The 19,618-nt window shown below is 31.9% G+C and overlaps 1 protein-coding gene across 2 annotated transcripts in view; it reads left to right on the top strand.

Moving 5' to 3' along the window:
* The window catches only part of LOC114329849 (cytochrome P450 6j1-like), a 31,216-nt gene extending 16,068 nt beyond the window's left edge, over nt 1-15,148 (top strand). For both annotated transcript variants that reach the window (XM_050655919.1, XM_050655918.1), the window contains exons 4-6: nt 3,645-3,857; nt 10,006-10,257; nt 14,929-15,148. In XM_050655919.1, coding sequence (XP_050511876.1) covers nt 3,645-3,857; nt 10,006-10,257; nt 14,929-15,095 — 632 coding nt within the window. In that variant the 3' untranslated portion in view covers nt 15,096-15,148. The remainder of the gene's footprint in view (nt 1-3,644; nt 3,858-10,005; nt 10,258-14,928) is intronic.
* The last annotated feature ends 4,470 nt before the right edge of the window (nt 15,149-19,618 follow it).

The raw sequence follows: 19,618 nt of genomic DNA, 5'->3' as shown, positions 1-19,618 counted from the left end.
TACAGGTCTATACACAGCTTTATATACCCTCATTTTCGTTTTTCTTGATATTTCTCGTCTATTTACAAATCCACTGTTTACTGCATAATATAGTCTATTTGTTTTTTGTATCCTATAGTTTATATCTATTTATTGTTTTCCGTTTTCTTCAAATATTAAACCCGGAAAGGTATAGCCGGTAAAACCATGATAATCTGCACAGACAGCAGCCAAGCGCTACTAACCCTGAATAGACTACGTGTCATATCAGGGCTAGAAATGGAGTGTCATGAGTCACTAGTCCAAGCTTCGGATGGTAACAACATCATCCTGAGGTGGGTTAAAGGACACGCATTACTGACCAGCTAGCTAGGAAGACAGCAGGCCTAAGAATCTTAGGACCTGATGATCTTTTTGGCTGGTCAACTTTCTGGAGAAGTGCAGCAGAAAAATCAAGATACCAAATGACAAAATACGAGAAATGATGGTATTTGCGCATACAATAATTTATTGATGCCATAAAAATAAATTAACTAATTATTGTACGATCATGTACAGAGAATGTCAGATGACATGATCTCTGTCATGTATGTAGGGAGAAGGAAAAGAGGAAGACCGAGAAGAAGCTGGAGGGAGGGAATTAAAAAATAACTAGAGGAAAGGAAAATCCTTTCAGGTCTATGGTTAAACAGAGAAGGATGGTGGATAGGAGTTGGAAGGCTTTGGAGAACGCTGTAAACCAATAGTTGTGAGATATAGATATAAGAAGTTTCAAGGAAGAAAAGAAAGTTGACATAGATATATCTGCTTCAGCAGATGCACTTATTTGTTGCATCATTTGATTGGCTATAACATAAAAGAACGATTTTAACACATCTTAGTAGTTAATGGAATGAAACATATTGAAATTCCCAGTTCACTACCGAATTGCTTGAAAGAAACACAAGCAAGAAGAGAGCAGCTGGGTCCAAAACTCATACATATGTATACGCTGGGTCTTCTTCTTTAAGTACCGTGCCCAAATTTTTAGGCGTGGGTAGCTTCCATAACAATTTGCCGATATCGTTCTCGATCTTGTGCGACATGTAACAATTGATCTGCTGATAAGCCAGTCCATTGACGAAGGTTTCGGAGCCATGAATATTTCTTTCGACCAATTCCTCTTTTTCCGTCGATCTTTCCATTGAGTATTAACTGCAGCATCCTGTATCTGCTACCTCTTATTATATGCCCCAGATATTCAAGTTTTCTCTTTTTTATCATCTTCATTAAGTCACCTTCGCCTTGACCCACTCTGTTTAAGACTTCTCTGTTTGAAATGCGTTGAACCCAAGATATTCTGAGCATTCTACGATACGACCGCATCTCAAAGGCTTCTAATTTGTTCATCATGTTAACCTTCATGATCCAGGTTTCACATCCACATAGTAATACAGGATACACATAACATTTTAGGAACTTGATTCTTAGTTGTAAGTTCAGCTGAGAGTTGCTCAGAATAGATCTAAGTCTCATAAATGCTCCTCTTGCAATTTCTATACGAGTTTTAATTTCTTCATCCGGATTTAGTGTCTCGTTTATCCAACATCCTAGGTATTTAAAATGGTTAACTTTTGTTATTGATTCATCACTGACAATTAGTTGCATAGGGCCGACGTCTTGTTTACTAACCACAAGTAACTTTGTCTTTGTTGCATTTATGTTAAGTTCGTTATTGGAGCATTCTCTAGTGACTCGATCAATAAGGAATTGAAGATCTTCGATATTTTCAGCCATGATTGCGGTGTCGTCTGCATATCTGATGTTGTTAATAGTTTCTCCCCCGATTCGAACTCCACATTGTCCTTCCAAGGCTTCATTAAAAATTATTTCTGAGTATACGTTAAACAAAGTTGGGGATAACACACAACCCTGTCTGACACCTCTTTGAAAGCAAATTTTGTCTGTTTCTTTGCCGTCTACCAGAATAGAAGCTTCTTGATTCCAATATAGATGTTGTAAAAGTCTCAGATCTTTATCATCTATTCCAATCATTTCTAGATATTCAAACAACCTATCATGTTGAACTCTATCAAACGCCTTCTCAAAATCTATAAAGCAGACGTAAATTGGTTTCTGTACTTCCCATGATCGTTGAAGTAATGTTAACATTGAGAACAAAGCTTCCCTTGTTCCCAATCCTTCTCTGAAACCGAATTGTTTGTTTCCCATTGTCTCTTCACATTTCTGCTTGATTCTATTAAGAATTATCTTAAGAAGTAGCTTGAGAGAGTGGCTCAAGAGACTAATTAGTCTAAAGTCTTTACATGATGATGTATTAGGTTTTTTTGGGAGTGGAATAAATGTAGACTCCAACCATATCTGTGGCATCATTCCAGTCTCGTATATATGGTTATAAATGTTTGTTAATTGTGAGACATTGTCGTCATCCAGAAGTTTGAGCCAGTCTGATGGTATTTGGTCAAGGCCTGGAGATTTCCCATTTTTGCTCTGTTTGATGGCTTTCTCTACTTCCGCTTTTAAAATACTAGGGCCAGTATTCGTGTACTTTGTGGTGTTAAGTGGTGGCCTCGTATCCAGGAAGAGCTCTTTTATATAGTTAGTCCATTCTTCCTTTTTTTCATCCAAGTCGAGAATTATGTTACCTTTGGAGTTTCTCATAAAGTGAGGAGTTCTTTTTCTCTGAGTGTAGGTTTACACTGGGTAATAAGTTCTAACTACAAATTAAAAATATGTAGTTTATTTGGGATCTTGTTTATATTTCATAAGAACGGTAGGAGGACACCCCAATACAAAACAGGATGCCATTCCTTGAAGACGTTTTAATGAAACTGAAATGGCGTGAAGATTTATCAACTTGGTCTTTTATTATACTTCCTATTCTAAAGACACACTACTTCTTATTATTTTTGGTACCAACTGGTTCATTAAAATCCTTCGATGTTATAATTATGCGACAAAATGTTGTTTTGTATGGTTACTTATTAAAGTATTTTATCAAATAGTTTGTAGATAGAAATTAGTGAAAATAGTATATTGTACAACAAGAGAGAAAAAATACATATTTTTCACGAGCGCAGAAGTTTGTTGGCACGAGCCGAGGCACGAGGCGAGTGCCGCAAATCAAGCGAGAGAGAAATATGTCATTTTCTCTCGTGTTGTACACTGTACTTTTTCTATGGATGCGTTGTTGTCAAGAGTTCTAACTTCAAAATTAAATAATTTAGGTGCTTTTAGGTATATTATATGCCTAAATTGAAATAAAATACATATATACACATAGGTATTTAATATTCTTAATATTTATATACTTTATTTATTTAAAATTATAATTCACAGTTGAACAGTCTTAAAAGATAATTTTTGAAAGGTTTTGACAAATTTGAATACATTTTATTTGACAAAAATAATTGTGTTTGTATTGCGCATGTTACCATGGAAATGGCGATCATATGTATGTAAACCGGCGGTGAACCCGTGAGAAAAATTATTTCTCACTGCAGTGGCCGACTTTTCTCACTGCCTGAGAAATTGTTCATTTCAAATGTATGTAAGTAGTGAGATAAATTGCATATTGTATAGAATCCATAGAAGAAATATATTTGACGACAAATTTAAACTACGCATATTTATAAAACAATTCTAGTTTTCGTTTTATTTTTTAGAAATTGAACAATTAATCGCGAATGCGATGTCGTTTTTGGTAGCTGGAGGAGAAACTAGTACTTCAACCGCGTCGAATGTCTTTTATGAGTTTGCTATTAATCAAGATATACAAGAAAAAGCTAGGAAAGAAGTGCTAAGATGTATGGAGGAGGATGGTGGTATTACATATGAGGCAATGCTAAAAACTGATTATTTGGAAATGTGTTTTTATGGTAAAGTATTTTTTCTAAACTCCCTACTAGGTAGTAATCATAAGTATTCTGCTTTGAAATGAAAAACATGTTTTTTTTATTTGACATAGCGATGGCTTAGTGTGAAAACCTCGTATCTCAATAAAATACAATTTTACAGGAGAGGCAAAAAGCTGATTTACTGCATATTATAACATAAAAACAAAAAACTATCTTTACGTACTTTAATTTGGACACATTTCGATAGTTACACATAAATTGTGCACATATATTATTATTATTTAATTTTTTACCTGACCTACGAAGTATTCATTCTTAAGTTCTATATATACGTGGTTTTCATATTAGATATTTAAAATATACGATTTTTTCATATTAATTATTGATTCATGTATATCTGTCTAACATAATTTTAAATACTAAAAGGGTTATACAAAAAAAATAAAAATAAGTTATTTATTTAGTTTATTGACATGTTTGACAAAATTAACATTAAACGACGAAATTATTATACAGAGAGCACGTAAAGGTTGGAATAAATTCATTTTCTCGAGAATGGACGATTTTGGAGAAAAATCCCGAAACATGTCAATTTTTATTTTTAAATTACGACTTCTTGGCATATATATCGTACTAGTGACGTCACCCATCTGGGTGTGATGACGTCATCGATAATTTTTTTTAAATGAGAATAGGGGGCGTGTGGTAGCTTATTTGAAAGGTAATTCAATTCTCTATTCAGTAATATAAATATTAACATAATTATTTACATAGGGTGTCCAAAAAAATTTTTGAAGTTATACTTCTTTACGGGCGTAATGACGGTGAAATTTTATATGGGAAAACCTAGCGACCGGGCGCATGCGCATTATAACTTTGTTCTGATTGGATGTTCAAATGACATGACAAAAATTATCCAATATGGCAGCTGTGGCACAGCTGTGGGACTGTGCATGGTTTGGTTATAATGTATGCTTGTTGCGTTTTAAAATTTGTAGGAAGAGAAACAACAAACAAAAAGTTAGTTAATGGTTATACTGCCTTTTTAAATAGTTTTCATATTATATTTTTGGACTTATTTACATAGAAGAGATGATTGTTGCATGACAATGTGAAAGCTCATCAAACTGTGCCTAGTATGAGTGCCGCAGATCTCGCTTATTCAAAGCTAAAGAATCTTTCACTGGTAAGTGTTTTATAAATAGTTGATCAAATTTTGTTATGATATTTGAACATAGCCACTTTGCACGACGCAAGTGATTGCGAAATTTATTAGTCGTTATACGGGCTCCGATACCTACCTTGAACCTACCAAAATACATAAGTAGTATGTAATACTTTTATTTTACACCTTAATATTCACCTAATATATTGTCTTATTACTCTATGTTTTGTTGTATTTTTTCAATTCTAAATCATTTCAATTCAAAATCAAAATAATTTGATTTACATAAGTTAAAAATGTCAAAAGGTTAATCTGTTTAGTTAGACGATCTTCGCACATAATGACAAGCTGCCTCTGTGGCGAAGTTTTAATGCGGGCGAATCCCAATACAACGCAAATACCAGCCGCGTGGTAAGTTGGTTCGAATCCCAATAGAAACTTTTATTTTTTTATTTTTTTTATACATTTTATGATTGTAAGTATATTTATTATATAATTTTATTTTCAGAAAATACGTATTTAGTTAAAAAATTTTCCGACAATTAATGTTCAGAAATCATTTGTGGCATTTTTAATGTGTTTTTTGGCACTGTTTTAATAAAAATTTTTGAGAAGTAGTAAGTATAAATTAATTTAATATTTAAATAAAATATAAATAAAAAGTATATTAATTTCGTTTATAATCATATAATCATATAATAGAAGTATAACTTCTTGCGTGCGTACAAAGTACACACACATTCTTTTTTTTTAATAAATTTATTGACATAAAAGAATAATGTATGTAATTTATTTAATTCAAAATACATTTTACTACTCTCAGGAAACAAAAAAAAATGTTTATTTGAAAAATAATCATTGCTTTACGCATAAATTAAATGTTCAAACTCTCAAGAGACAGGTGGGTGGCTGCTTTAATATTGAATTTAAGCAAAAAACAATATTTATTTGTCAAATAAACATTTTTTCCTGTTTTGTGATAGCAGTAAAATATATTTTGAATTAAACAAATTACACACATTCTTCTTTTGATGTCAATAAATTGAATCAAAAAAAAATTTTTTTTTGGACAGCCTGTATAAATAATTATATCAATGTTTATATTACTGGATAGAGAATTGAATTACCTTTCAAATGAGCTATCACTCGACCCCTATTCTCATTTAAAAAAATCATATATGACGACATCACGCCCAGATGGATGACGTCACCAGTATGATATATATGCCAAAAAGTCGCAATTTAAAAATAAAAATTGACCTGTTTCGGAATTTATTTCCAAAATTGCCCATTTATGAAAAAATTAATTTATTCCAACCATTACGTGCTCACTGTATATTGATTTTTGAAACAATAAAATCATTGACTTTTAATCTAAATAACAAACTCAATGCTATAATAAAATGTCTTAATTATCTCAGTCTTTTAATTATTTCTTAATTATGTCAGTCTGTACTTTGTTTAGAGTCCACTCTTACCTGAAGAATACAGGCGCACTCATTATTTTTTTTAGCCCTACATAGTAGGACTGATTTTCTTCGTTTGAAACAATTAAAAAACTATATTAATAATAATAAGGAATATAATTATTCAGTTAACCTTCCGATGACCAACCTTTTTTGTTACACGGGTGACCAACGGGGGTAAAAAATGACCCCCAGTAGAAAATGACATTTGACAAAAAAATTAAGTTGTTTTAAAAAAAAAAATACATCTATTCGTAATTTTTATGTTACTATCGTATCAATAAATCATAAATAAACATTAGTAAAACATATTTTTAATTACAATTGAACAAAAAAAGGAATCATCATTCTGAACTTATAACTAAAGGAGTTTTAAAATATACACTAATTAACGTCGCCACAGGTTTAACAAACAATTTTTTTTTCAATATTGGAATGTTTTTTACATACAATTCCACATAATAGGTGGTATTTACTTAATATAAAATTGGAACATAGAGGGCCAAAGGAGTTCGTTCCCCTCAAATTCAGAAAATATTTTTTTTTTCGTAAAATATAGAAAATATTTTTTATTACAAAATATGAGGGTATCCAGAATGATATTAAAGTCAAATAAAAAAATAATGAGTTTAAAATTGAAAATATGTCTGAATTAATTAAATAAAAACATGCATTGGGGTCAAAATTCACCCCCTTGTTCATCGGAAAGTTAAGATGTAACAAAATAGCCTATGATTTTTTTTATAACGTCATACACATTTAGTGCATAAGTAGGCTTAGTACTGGGTAAATTAGTTTGTAACTTACCTTGAGTAAACTTTTTGTTAACTGGAATGTATTTAGAACTGCTACGAACACGATCTGCGTTAACTGTTTTCCCTTTGAGGGCAAGGTTTAACATTAAGCTTCCTCTTAACATTATTACCTATAAGACAAAAATATTAGATTAGAACATATAGATTTTTCTGGTAACAAGTAACATACCTTCATATATTATTACTCCCTCCTGAATCTAGGCTATAAATTAATCTGAACGAACACAAGTCAAGTGACACAGCTCCCGTATTCTTACTCAGGTACTATTGACACTGAGATAAAGCTTACCTTTTAAAAAAATTCCAATGATTGTATTGTGAAAATGATGTTATTATAGGGTCGGAGATTTAGCTTAGGTATTGAATTATATCGAATTGGTGATGGTTTTTATATTACTGTATTATATTGAGTTTCCGGTTTTGTTTGAAGAAAATAATTGTTTTGTCAACATCTGAACCATCCAAATTAAATTTTATTTCTTTCTGGTCGGTTAATATTTAGTTACAATAAATGCGTTTAAATTTCTAGGGTTTATTAGGTACCGTAAAAAGCAGTCTATTACAGAAAAAATATTGTTATATGGTCTGTTGTCAATTTCAGCTGCGCTTAGACCTCTAGCGTTTATTAGGCGCTGTAAAAATTGGTCTATTGTAGATAATAGTTTGTTATATGAAACACAAACATTAACTATGAAAAACTCGTAAAATTATTATCCTTGCAGTACATATAGACGTTGTTCAAGTAACTATGGTAATCTAGTATATCTTGATATACGTGTTTTTTCATAGATAGTTATGCTGTGTTCATGATTATTTACGAGGTTTTCATTTTTAATATCCTAGTGGACACCTCCAAATACTAGGTTAATACAGTATAAATCTTTTGAATTAAGATAAATAAAATGTTTCTACTTGCATGACAACTTATCATTGTTCACAAAAAACACTTCTCCAAGTCAAAACTCTCAAACAAACACTCCAAATTAAGTACCACATTCTTGATTATATACGTGATATTCACACTAAATCAAGAAATCACCTGATATACGTGTTTTCTTTTTATGGCTCTAGAAAAAAACATGGTGTATTTGGATTTTTTCTAACAGCTGTAAACAGTGAGAGACAAAGTTTTCAAACTAAAACCACAAAAATGTCATTTTCGAAAAAAAAAATGTAGATACGAGGTTTTCACACTAAGCCATAGCATAGTCTTCTTTAAGCCTAATACAACGATTCCAGCGATGTTCCAACTTCTGCTGAAGCGAAGCATCCATCTGGCTTGCAATTTATGGTCCAATAGGTTTTCAATTAAATATCTTTTAGAAATATTTTTAATATTTTTTAATGCTTTTAATATTTCTATTAGGTTGAAAACTTTAAGACCTTGACTTTCAGTTACCAGATGTCGTTAGACACTACTCCATGGACGTCAGTTGCAATGCGGGGATAAGCTCTCGGAGATTGGTCACTTGGGACAGAGAGCAGCAGGCCTACGCCTCTCTGATGATGACTCCAAATCGAGTCGAAAATCGTCGATTTAGAGTGCTGGCTTGCGCTCTCTGTTCTAAGTGAAAAATAAGACAGTTTTGCCTTCGCATTGCAACTTAATAAAAATGGTATAGATACATTGTTATTTCATTTTATATTTATTTTACTCCTTTGAGTAACTAGGTCCATTTTCGTTGGAATTTACCAGCTGAACAGACGGGGTCGTGAAGTGTAAATTTTTTGAATTCCCTCTTGTTTTCTTCGCTTCAGTGTCCATATGGCTTGCAATTTTTAGAAGCCATGGAGTAGTGATGTTGATTATAGTTACTTTCGAGTATTCGTTACAAATGGTTACTTTTGCATAAAGTAGTCATTTACAGTACCTATTCGTTACTTTGATTACTATGATTACTTTTATTACTTTTGTATTTGAGTACCGGTATTCATATCGAAAATCGTATTTCTCAGTATGTAGGTATTTTGTATAGGTATTCCGATATAACAACGACCTTCACCGATCTGTTTAAAGTATAAAAATAATTTGATTACTATGATCACTTTTGTATTTGAGTACCGATAATCATATCGAGAACCATATTTCTCAGTGGGTAGGTATTTTGTATGGGTATTCCGATATAATAGCGACCTTCACGAAGTACGAAGTAATCAGAGTAATCAAAGTAGATACAGTAGTCACCACTCGCTCTGATACGATTGGTACGAAGTAGTCAGAGTAATCAAAGTAATAAAAGTAGATATAATAGTCGTTACTCGCTCTGATACGATTGGTACGAAGTAATCAGAGTAATCAAAGTAATAAAAGTAGATACAATAGTCGTTACTCGCTCGAATACGATTGGTATGAAGTAACGAAGTAATCAGAGTAATCAAAGTAATAAAAGTAGATACAATAGTCGTTACTCGCTCTGATACGATTGGTACGAAGTAACGAAGTAATCAGAGTAATCAAAGTAACGATTTGCCTCTCTGTATAGTAATCGTTACTTTCGGAATTCGTAAGTAACGAGTACGTTGTAACGAATAGTCACTTTTTCAACATCACTATGGAGGTGTTACCAAGAAAATGGTCCAATAAGTTTTCAATTAAATATCTTTTAGGAATATTTTTAATATGTTTTAATATCTTTAATATTTCTATTAGGTTAAAAAATTTAAAACTTTGAAGCACGTATGTATTTCATACTATTGATTTTCTCAAATACATTTTTTTGCAGAGGCTATGCGAAAATATCCAGCAGTCCCTCATTTTTGTCGAAAATCTGCAACTGACTACAAAATAAGAAACACGGATTTAGTTCTTCCAAAAGGAACCCGCATATACATACCACTATTGCCTCTGCATATGAATGAGAAGTATTTTCCGGAGCCACAAAAGTATGATCCAGAACGTTTTCGAAATTTTGACTGGAGCAAGGATGGAAAACTAGTATATATACCTTTCGGAGCTGGACCCAGACGTTGCCTAGGTTAGTGAATACATAAAAATTATTCGCTGTATATTCCTAAAATCAATATTATTACAAGAATTAATATTAAAATTAAACTAACCATGCTTCCAGCACAGTATAAAGAGGGACAGTAGAACTACTCTCCGAAAAATTGAAAGTAAAACCTTTCGACGCGCATAGCGACCGCGCTAGGTTCCCAGTCGCTAGACCACCACTCTTGCATTGCTAGTCGCGTAGAAACGTATGGGTTTTAACAGGGGAAAACCCGCATCCACCACTGGTGAATTACCAATTGCGTACTGCCGGTATAACCTCTTAAGATCAGAGTGCCGACATAGAAGAAGTTTTACTGTTCCTTCAGGGTTGAACCGCGTCGATCTTCACAGGACCGAGCTTTTAACGTCCTCTCTGACGTCATCTTGAGAGCTTCCGCGGTCTCAGTCTCCTGAGCCCCAACACACTGCACTGTTCACTGCACTACTGCTGTTGTGGACAATGACGTGGTTCAGTGGAGTGGCGCTTGATGCGGGTTGGCGCGAAAATTCTTGACGTCGGGATTTTGATTGCTAGGAGGAGAGCACGATGTTTCCTTTACGTGGGGTCGCCATGTTGAAGGCGACCGGATGCCGGCATCTCTTTTATTTACACAATTCGATCGTTTTTTAATCTTTATAGCTTTTTGGATAAATCTTGGTTTACGGAAGCGGATAGGGATTGTTTTCGAAGTCAATTTTGAGACCTACACATGAAGATGGTGTTAAAGTAGAGCTAAAGCTGAATCGGAATTACTAACTGATATGGAATTTTCATAAATCATATTTTAGATTTTAGGATTTACTTGGCCTATGTAAGATCGGGGTAGTTTGCACAAGGACTTTCATAAACGCCATGCTGTTCATTTGGGCTGTTGTCTTTGACTAAATGTACAAGGGATGTAAAGTTTTTGTTGGGGAGTAAATATTTTCTGTATTCCTCGTGGTTTAAGTATTTTGTCGATGTTATCACTAACACCTTTGATGTAAGGATGAAAAGCTTTCGTATGATCAGGATCTGCGTCTTTGGGTGGAGATTGAGCGGGAGATTGAAATTAGTGGATATTCCGCATGTGATTTTCGCGGTAACCGCTTTGGACGAGGACTTGTTTCAAAGAAGAGACCTCAGTAGATCTATTTGCATCATCGCAAAGGCGTATTGATTTGGAGACAAGGGTATTAATGACTGAATTCATTTGTAAAGCTGGGTTCTGAGAGTTGGCATGCAACTAAAGGTTGGTATGGGTGGGTTTCTGTGAACAGAATGATAAAAACTTCGGGATTAGTTTTTCTTCGAGAAACGGTAGGGATTAATCAGTTTTCATCTTCATCGTAAACTGGATACTCGGATGTATATCATTCAGATGGGTTTAAAAAGATACTAAAGCATCCCTGCAGTGCGACCAAATGACGAAGGTATCGTAAATATATCTTAGCCAACATAGGTTTAACCATTGGTGTGGATAGTGCTCGTGGCTCGAAGTCTTCCATAACGGTATTGACAATTACTGGAGAGAGTGGTGAGCCACTGGGGCACCTATTATTTGTTTGTAGAATTAATTTTAGAAGATGAAATAAGCGTGGGGCATGCAATGTTTCATGAGGGATAAGCGATATTGCGCGTACTGTATTTAATTTCCAGAATGTTTACTGTTTCGTCTATATGAATATTTATAAAATAGGGGAGTGCATATAGATTTTCACTTCGGAAAAAATCAAACAAGATAGAACTTTTTGTAATTTCATTAAGAAATTTTTAATAAACAACATATCAAAAAGTTCTACTCGAGAAGTGGGTGCTTCATTTGTTATTAAACAAATGAACTACGAAGTGTGATGTTTTTTTAAATAACTCCGAAAATATAAATTTTAGAATAAAACTGACTTAACCATTGAAAAATTCAGAAAATTTTACAAAAAAAACCTTATATGAAGAATTTTCTAAAATTAAATCTGTATCTTCTATAATTTTTTATTTATAACGCTAAAATCACCCTTCTCACAAACATTGGCGCACTGTAAACTAGCGTACGGCGAAGTGCACGCTTGAGTTATTTTAATGTAATTCTTTAACTAATGGTACGAATAAAATTTTACAAATTGAACCTAAAAGAAGAATAATTAAGATATCTTATCGTTATAATAAAAAGAAATAAAATGTATGGGCATAAGTACGGTGGGGGCGGAAAATGAGCCTTACATGAATTTTGTTTAAAAATGATTTAAAAATGTGTAACTAATACAATTTTTCTTATAAAACCCTCAATTTTGCACAACTTACCTTTCAAGCATCGTACTAGATGATGTTTCGTTCAAAAAAAATCTCAAAAATTTAATTCAAATGATATGACGTCTTAAAAAATGTAATTTTTGAAATCTTCGTAGTTTTATAGAATTACCACCATTTTAAGACGGTATTACTCAAGTTTGAACAGATCTATTACAGTTTTATAAGTGCCTTTTTAAAGCTTAGGATGTAATCTGTAAAATGCACTGAATTATTTTAGTTTAGAAATGAAATAGACTATTTCTTTTTGAGAAAATTAAGAAAGATAACAAAAATGTAATAAAAAACCGAAAATTACCAGCTAAAAAAATGTTTATATAAAGTGATCAAAACTTTTTTCTGTAAAACTTACCTAAAATACATCTAATAATAAACTTCATCAATAATAAATGTTCAGCAAAAAAATTTTTTTAGCTTTTATACAGTATGTCTGCGTAACTGGGAACCTATTGATAACTTTTTTATTATCAGTTTTACGAAAAAAAGTTATTCCTTATAAACTAGTCTGCATCGTATATAATCTAAGATGCAATCATCAAATATCAAATTTACTGAATTTTATACGAGGTATGTCAAAAAATATGAATTTCACTCAAGAGTAAAGTATCGTTAAATTTCAAAATATCGAAAATTGTTATTAAGAAAAGTTGTTTGGAATTAAAAAATTTATTTTAGTGTTCAATTACATCCTTCTAATTAAAATATTGTGAATAATAAAGGCACTTAACTCTTAAGAAAAATTCATATTTTTTACATACCTCGAATAAAATTAAAAAAGTTTAATATCTGATGGTTGTATCTTAGATTTTAAACCACGTAGAGCATTTTATGAAGAATAACTTTTTTTCGTTAAAGTGATAATACCATAGTTATCATAATTGAAATAAAATGATGATGAGTATCCGTAATTTGAGAAAAAATTTAAAAAAAAATTTCGATTAGAATAATGTTATTGTATATTTAAACATAGTTTTTAATTTCAAACAACTTTTCATAATAGCATTTTTTGCTATTCTGAAATATAAAGGTACTTTACTCTTTAACGAAATTCATATTTTTGACATAACTAGTATAAAATTGATAAAATTTGATATCTGATGGTTGAGTTTTATATTTTTGACTGTCCAGAGCATTTTATGAAGAATAACTTTTTTTTCGTAAAATTGATAATAAAAAAGTTTTCCATGTGGTTCCTAACTACGCAGACATACTGTATAAGAGCTTCTGTATAAGAATTTTCAAATTGCAATGCCATATTCGGATTCAGTATAATCAAAAACAAAATAGAAACATATTTGATCAAAGTAAATTGATGAATTTAACGATATTTTTAAAATTATTAATACAAAAAAATTGTTATTGTTTAAACAATTAATAAACAATTAGCGGCCAAATCCGCGAGTAGAACTTTTTACTTTAACATGTATATAAACTAACAAAAAAAGTTTAAGAAAAATATAAGCTTGTTTGAATTTTTCCGAAACAATGCATGTTTTAGTTCTAATTGCACTCCCCTAAAAAGTGAAACGATGTCTAAACTTACTATAGAATGTTTGATGGTGAGATAGGGTATTGTTTGATGAAATTAAAAGAGTTTTCTACGAAAAATGAAGCATTTTGGCGAGAGGTTGAAGACTTTTTCCAGGAATTTTGGCAATGGTTGGATAGGCAGTTATATACACTGGCAATAGAATATAGGATGTAAAAGAAGGTCGAATTTATTAGGTCTGGATCCCGCGTATAAAAAAAAAAGTTGATTAATAGCAAGCTGAAAATTTGTTAATAGCTTAAGGGTGTCTAGTCGGATAAAGTTTGATATATGGGAACACTGGAACAGGGGCAGAACAGTCAGCCCACGAAAACGGCACATTTATTTTGTCCGACAGAATAGACTTAAACTCTCCGAACAGAGATTAAACTCTCATGCAAAAATCAGACTGCTATTTATCACCTGCCATAATTCCTGTCATTTGACATATTCTACATGTTCCACTCATTAAAACGCCCATTTGGTGATAAATAGCAGTCTGATTTTTGCATGAGAGTTTAATCTCTGTTCGGAGAGTTTAAGTCTGTTCTGTCGAACAAAATACATGTGCCGTTTTCGTGGTCTGACCGTTCCAAATTTTTAACCTATTCCACAATTAAAACTTCCCCTTTTCCAGTGTTCTCATATATCAAAGTTTGTCCGAGTAGATACCCTTAAGCTATTAACAAATTTTTGGCTTGCTATTAATCAACTTTTTTTTCATACGCGGGATCCAGACCTATATGAATTTGCTATAGAAAAGTCGCCGATGCTTTATGTTTAATTGATATGTATATACTTCATTTGAGATAAATAACTCTTAAATAAATAAACTATTTTAGGGGACCGTTTTGGCTTAATGATGTTTAAAGTGGCATTTATGCAATTTCTTTCAAAATACCGAATAGAGAGAGCCGAAGATACTCCTGATGAACTTGAGTTTGAAAAAAAGACGTTTTTATTAAAGCCAAAGAAGGGGTACAATTTAGTGATAAGATCATTATATTAGCATATATGTAGAATTACCTCAACTTTTTAAATAAACAATATACTAATTGTTAATCTCTTTTCAATATCCCTCCAGTCCGTCATAAACTGGTCAAAAAGAAAGAAAGGCAGTAAATACAAGTAAAAATTAGATGGATAAATAAGTAAAAAAAATAAAATAATTAAGAAGTTTAAATTAATATTTAATTAAAAAAAGTTTTCAATCTAATAGGACATAAAACAACATCCAAAAATGTTACTCTACATCCTACCAGATTGAAAACAATGGAAACAATGGATGCTGAGATTAAGGAAGATGAGGGAATTTTACAATTTATAATTCACGTTCCATCTGCTAAGCGCGGTAAAGTTCCAACGAGAATGGTTCCTTTCGTACTCCTCGAGAAGCCTCGGAGGTGTTACCAGAGAAGGTTCCCATTGTTTTTAATCTGGTAGGATGTAGAGTAACATTTTTGGATGTTGTTTTATGTGCTATTAGATTGAAAACTTAGTTATTTGCTAGCAGTTGCCGCTAGGGCATCCCTGCCATTTCGTTCGTTGCAATCCGTGACTGCACGCCGGGGTTTGTCCTAGTTGGGTCAGAGAGAGCAGCATATGTGCCTCCTGATGAGAGACTAATAAGTTTCGAAACCGATAGAGGTGCTTGCTGCACTCTCTGATTGAACTGGAATAATGATGCGGCTGTAGTTTCGTGTTGCAACGGAATTGAAAATGGTTATTCATTTTTTATTTACATGTTTACTCTGATTGGAATACGTAGGGAACCATTCTCGTTGGAACTGGAACTTTACCGCGCTGAGCAGATGGGACGTAAATTATAAATTGTAAAATTCCCTGATCTTCTGCACGCCGCGGTTTGTCCTAGTTGGGTCAGAGAGAGCAGCATATGTGCCTCCTGATGAGAGACTAATAAGTTTCGAAACCGATAGAGGTGCTTGCTGCACTCTCTGATTGAACTGGAATAATGATGCGGCTGTAGTTTCGTGTTACAACGAAATTGAAAATAGTTATTCATTTTTTAATGTTTAATTCTTCTTCTTCTTCTTTCTAGCATGATCGGTCGTGCTAGTAGGCTACTGCCTGTTAATTGCCATCAAGTCTTCCCCGGATGATGAGGTCCATCGTTTTGGTGGTCTTCCCTGTAGCCTGTATTTTTTTACCTACTTGCTTATTCGTTTTTGCGCTTTTAACGAGTCTGCTGTCCTCCATTCTCTTTATATGTTGGTTCCAATATCTTCGTCTCTGTCTGACCCACCTTCCTATGTCCTGTATGTCCCCTTAACTACCAGTATACAGTACTGTATCAGAAGTAACAGCTTATTTCCTAGCTTGTAGGAGAATAATAGACCAGGATCATATAAAAGGCAAAACAGGGGAAATACGCGGCCTCAAATGTAACAATAATACCTAAAATGATCCTGTTTTAGTGGAATAATTGGTAACCATAGAAGAAAAAATTCTAGACCTATAGACCAGGGCGCATCTGTAAAAATATTAGTAGATTTGGACGTTGAGAGGTGACTCAAACTTTGGTAGCAGATATTGCTTGAAAATGACTCAAATAATAATATTTGAGTTATCCTCCCTCTCAAAAAGGTCCGGAACATTGTTTAAATAATCAAAATGTCAAAAAATTAAGGAAAACTTAGATTTTTATCTTCGTTTTTTGATTATAACTTTAAAAGTTTTCATTTCCGAGAAAAGTTGTACTGACATAAAAGTTTCGTAATTAAATTTCCTATAATACCCCAGGCTGTGGGTGAAAAAACGTGATATAATTCAGGAATTTTTGAAACCTATCAGGTGTTGTAAAGGACGATGCCAGGAATAACTTCTACTAAAATGTAACCAAAAATATTGAGCGCTTTTTTTTTAATTGCGATTTTCATTTGTTAAATTTGCAATTTTTATTGATTTTTAATTGTGTAGCTGAGGATATTGATTTTAGAGAAAGACTTTTTAATAGAGAGTTGTAGTAAATTAAAAAACCTACAATTTGAGATACGGTAAGTTTAATTTGGTTAATTGGTTATTGCAAAACAGCCTGCGAAAGGTCCAAAATGGCCGTTTTTACAATTGCATTATTTATTGTACAAATAATTTTTTAAATTTTTTTAAAGCTTTACAATGAAGATCTTTCGATTCCAAACATAAAAAAAATTTTAAAGCCAGATTAACGAATTTGTTGCTTAGATATTATAAATTGTTTATCCCAGGAGGTCAAATGTCGAAGGCTATAACTTTTTGAAAAAAAATCGTAGAAAGTTGGTGAAACATCCAATCTCCTTCGAAAGAGTTATATTTTCATATTATGATGTAAATAAATGCGTAAAGCATTTTTAAACCTATAATTTTTGGATTTGAAAATAAGGGGGCAAATTTCGTTATAATCATTTAGAGCTGAAGCGGCCCTGTACATCCTATGAGTTTTTAACTTACATATTATTGTTGCTGAAGATGAAACGAAGATTTATAAAAAAATAAAAAATTTCTACGACCAACTGAAGCCGAGATAATTTTTGGGTTTGAAAATAAGGGGGCAAATTTCGTTATAAACATTTAGAGCTGAGGCGGCCCTGTATATCCTATGAGTTTCTAACTTACAGATTATTGTTGCTAAAGACGAAACGAAGATTTATAAAAAAATTAAAATTTTCTACAACCAACTGAAGCCGAGATAATTGTTTTTTTTTTTTCTTAAATCATAGTGCCTTTATTTATAACAATTAAGAATTTATTTTACAGTCATTGACTAAAGAAAGACTTATATTATCCTAAAATGAAAATTATTATAAAATAGAATTACATTTAATTATTAAAAATTATTTTTTAAATCGGTGCTTTTGCAAGCGGCCGAATTTTGCAAATCGCCCGGCTCGCTTCAAATCCGCGCGCTCGGAAAATTTTTACGTAACTTTTATTAAATTTTGACAGAAAACAATTTAATAATATTACCATTATAATATACAGTCTATTTACCACTGTATTTGTTTTTCTTGATAAACTTTTATATGTGAAATCCAAAAAGAATAGTCACTACAAGAAGAAAAAGTTTTATATTGTATATTATAGTAAGAAGTAACATTATTATTATTATATTTATATAACAATGAAAAAATTAAAATATAGTTATATATTTCATATACATATATGTATACTTTTTGTAATAGTATTTCTTCAGAAATGAAATTTCACATATAAAAGTTTATCAAGAAAAACAAATACAGTGGTAAAAGACTATATTATAATGGTAATATTATTATATTGTTTTCTCTCAAAATTTAATACAAGCTAAGTAAAAATTTTCCGACCGCGCGGATTTGAAGCGAGCCGGGCGATTTGCAAAATACGGCCGCTCGCAAAAGCACCGATTTTAAAAATAATTTTTAATCATTAAATGTAATTATATTTTATATTAATTTTTATTTTAAGATAATATAAGTCTTTCTTTAGTCAATGACTGTAAAATAATTTCTTAATTGTTGTAAAGAAAGGCACTACGACTCAAGAAAAAAAACAATTATCTCGGCTTCAGTTGGTTCTAGAAAATTTTTATTTTCTTATAAATCTTTGTTTTGTCTTCAGCAACAATAATCTGTAAGTTAGAAACTCATAGGGCCGTATATAGGGCCGCTTCAGCTCTAAATGTTTATAACGAAATATGCCCCCTTATTTTCAAACTCAAAAATTATCTCGGATTCAGTTGGTCGTAGAAATTTTTTATTTTTTTATAAATCTTTGTTTCATCTTTAGCAACAATAATCTGTAAGTTAAAAACTCATAGGATGTACAGAGCCGCTTCAGCTCTAAATGTTTATAACGAAATTTGCCCCCTTATTTTCAAACCCAAAAATTAGAGGTTTAAAAATATTTTACGCATTTATTTACATCAGAATATAAAAACATAACTCTTTAGAAGGAGATTAGATGTTTCACCAACTCTCTACGATTTTTTTTTCAAAAAGTTATAGCCTTCGACATTTGACCTCTTGGGATAAACAATTTATAATATCTAAGCAACAAATTCGTTAATCTGCCTTTACAATTTTTTTTATGTTTGGAATTGAAAGATCTTCATTTTAAAGCTTTAAAAGATAAAAGAAAATTATTTGTACAATAAATAATGCAATTGTAAAAACGGCCATTTTGGACTTTTCGCAGGCTGTTTTGCAATAACCAATTAACCAAATTAAACTTACCGTACCTCAAATTGTAGGTTTTTTAATTTACTACAACTTTCTATTAAAAAGTTTTTCTCTAAAATCAGTATCCTAAGCTGCAAAATTAAAAATCATTAAAAATTGCAAATTTAACAAATGAAAATCGCATTAAAAAAAAAGCGCACAATATTTTTGGTTACATTTTAGTAGAAGTTATTCCTGGCATCGTCCTTTACAACACCTGATAAGTTTCAAAAATTCCTGAATTATATCCTGAAATCGACCTATTTTTCACCCACAGCCTGGGGTATAATACAGAATTAAGTCATAATTTAAAAAATAGTCACCCTTGTTTCAAAATAAC

This window comes from Diabrotica virgifera, chromosome 7 (assembly GCF_917563875.1).
Source record: "Diabrotica virgifera virgifera chromosome 7, PGI_DIABVI_V3a".
Taxonomy (NCBI): Eukaryota; Metazoa; Arthropoda; class Insecta; order Coleoptera; family Chrysomelidae; genus Diabrotica; species Diabrotica virgifera.
The sequence above is the reverse complement of the archived record's forward strand: the minus strand, read 5'-3'. Positions and strand labels throughout refer to the sequence as shown.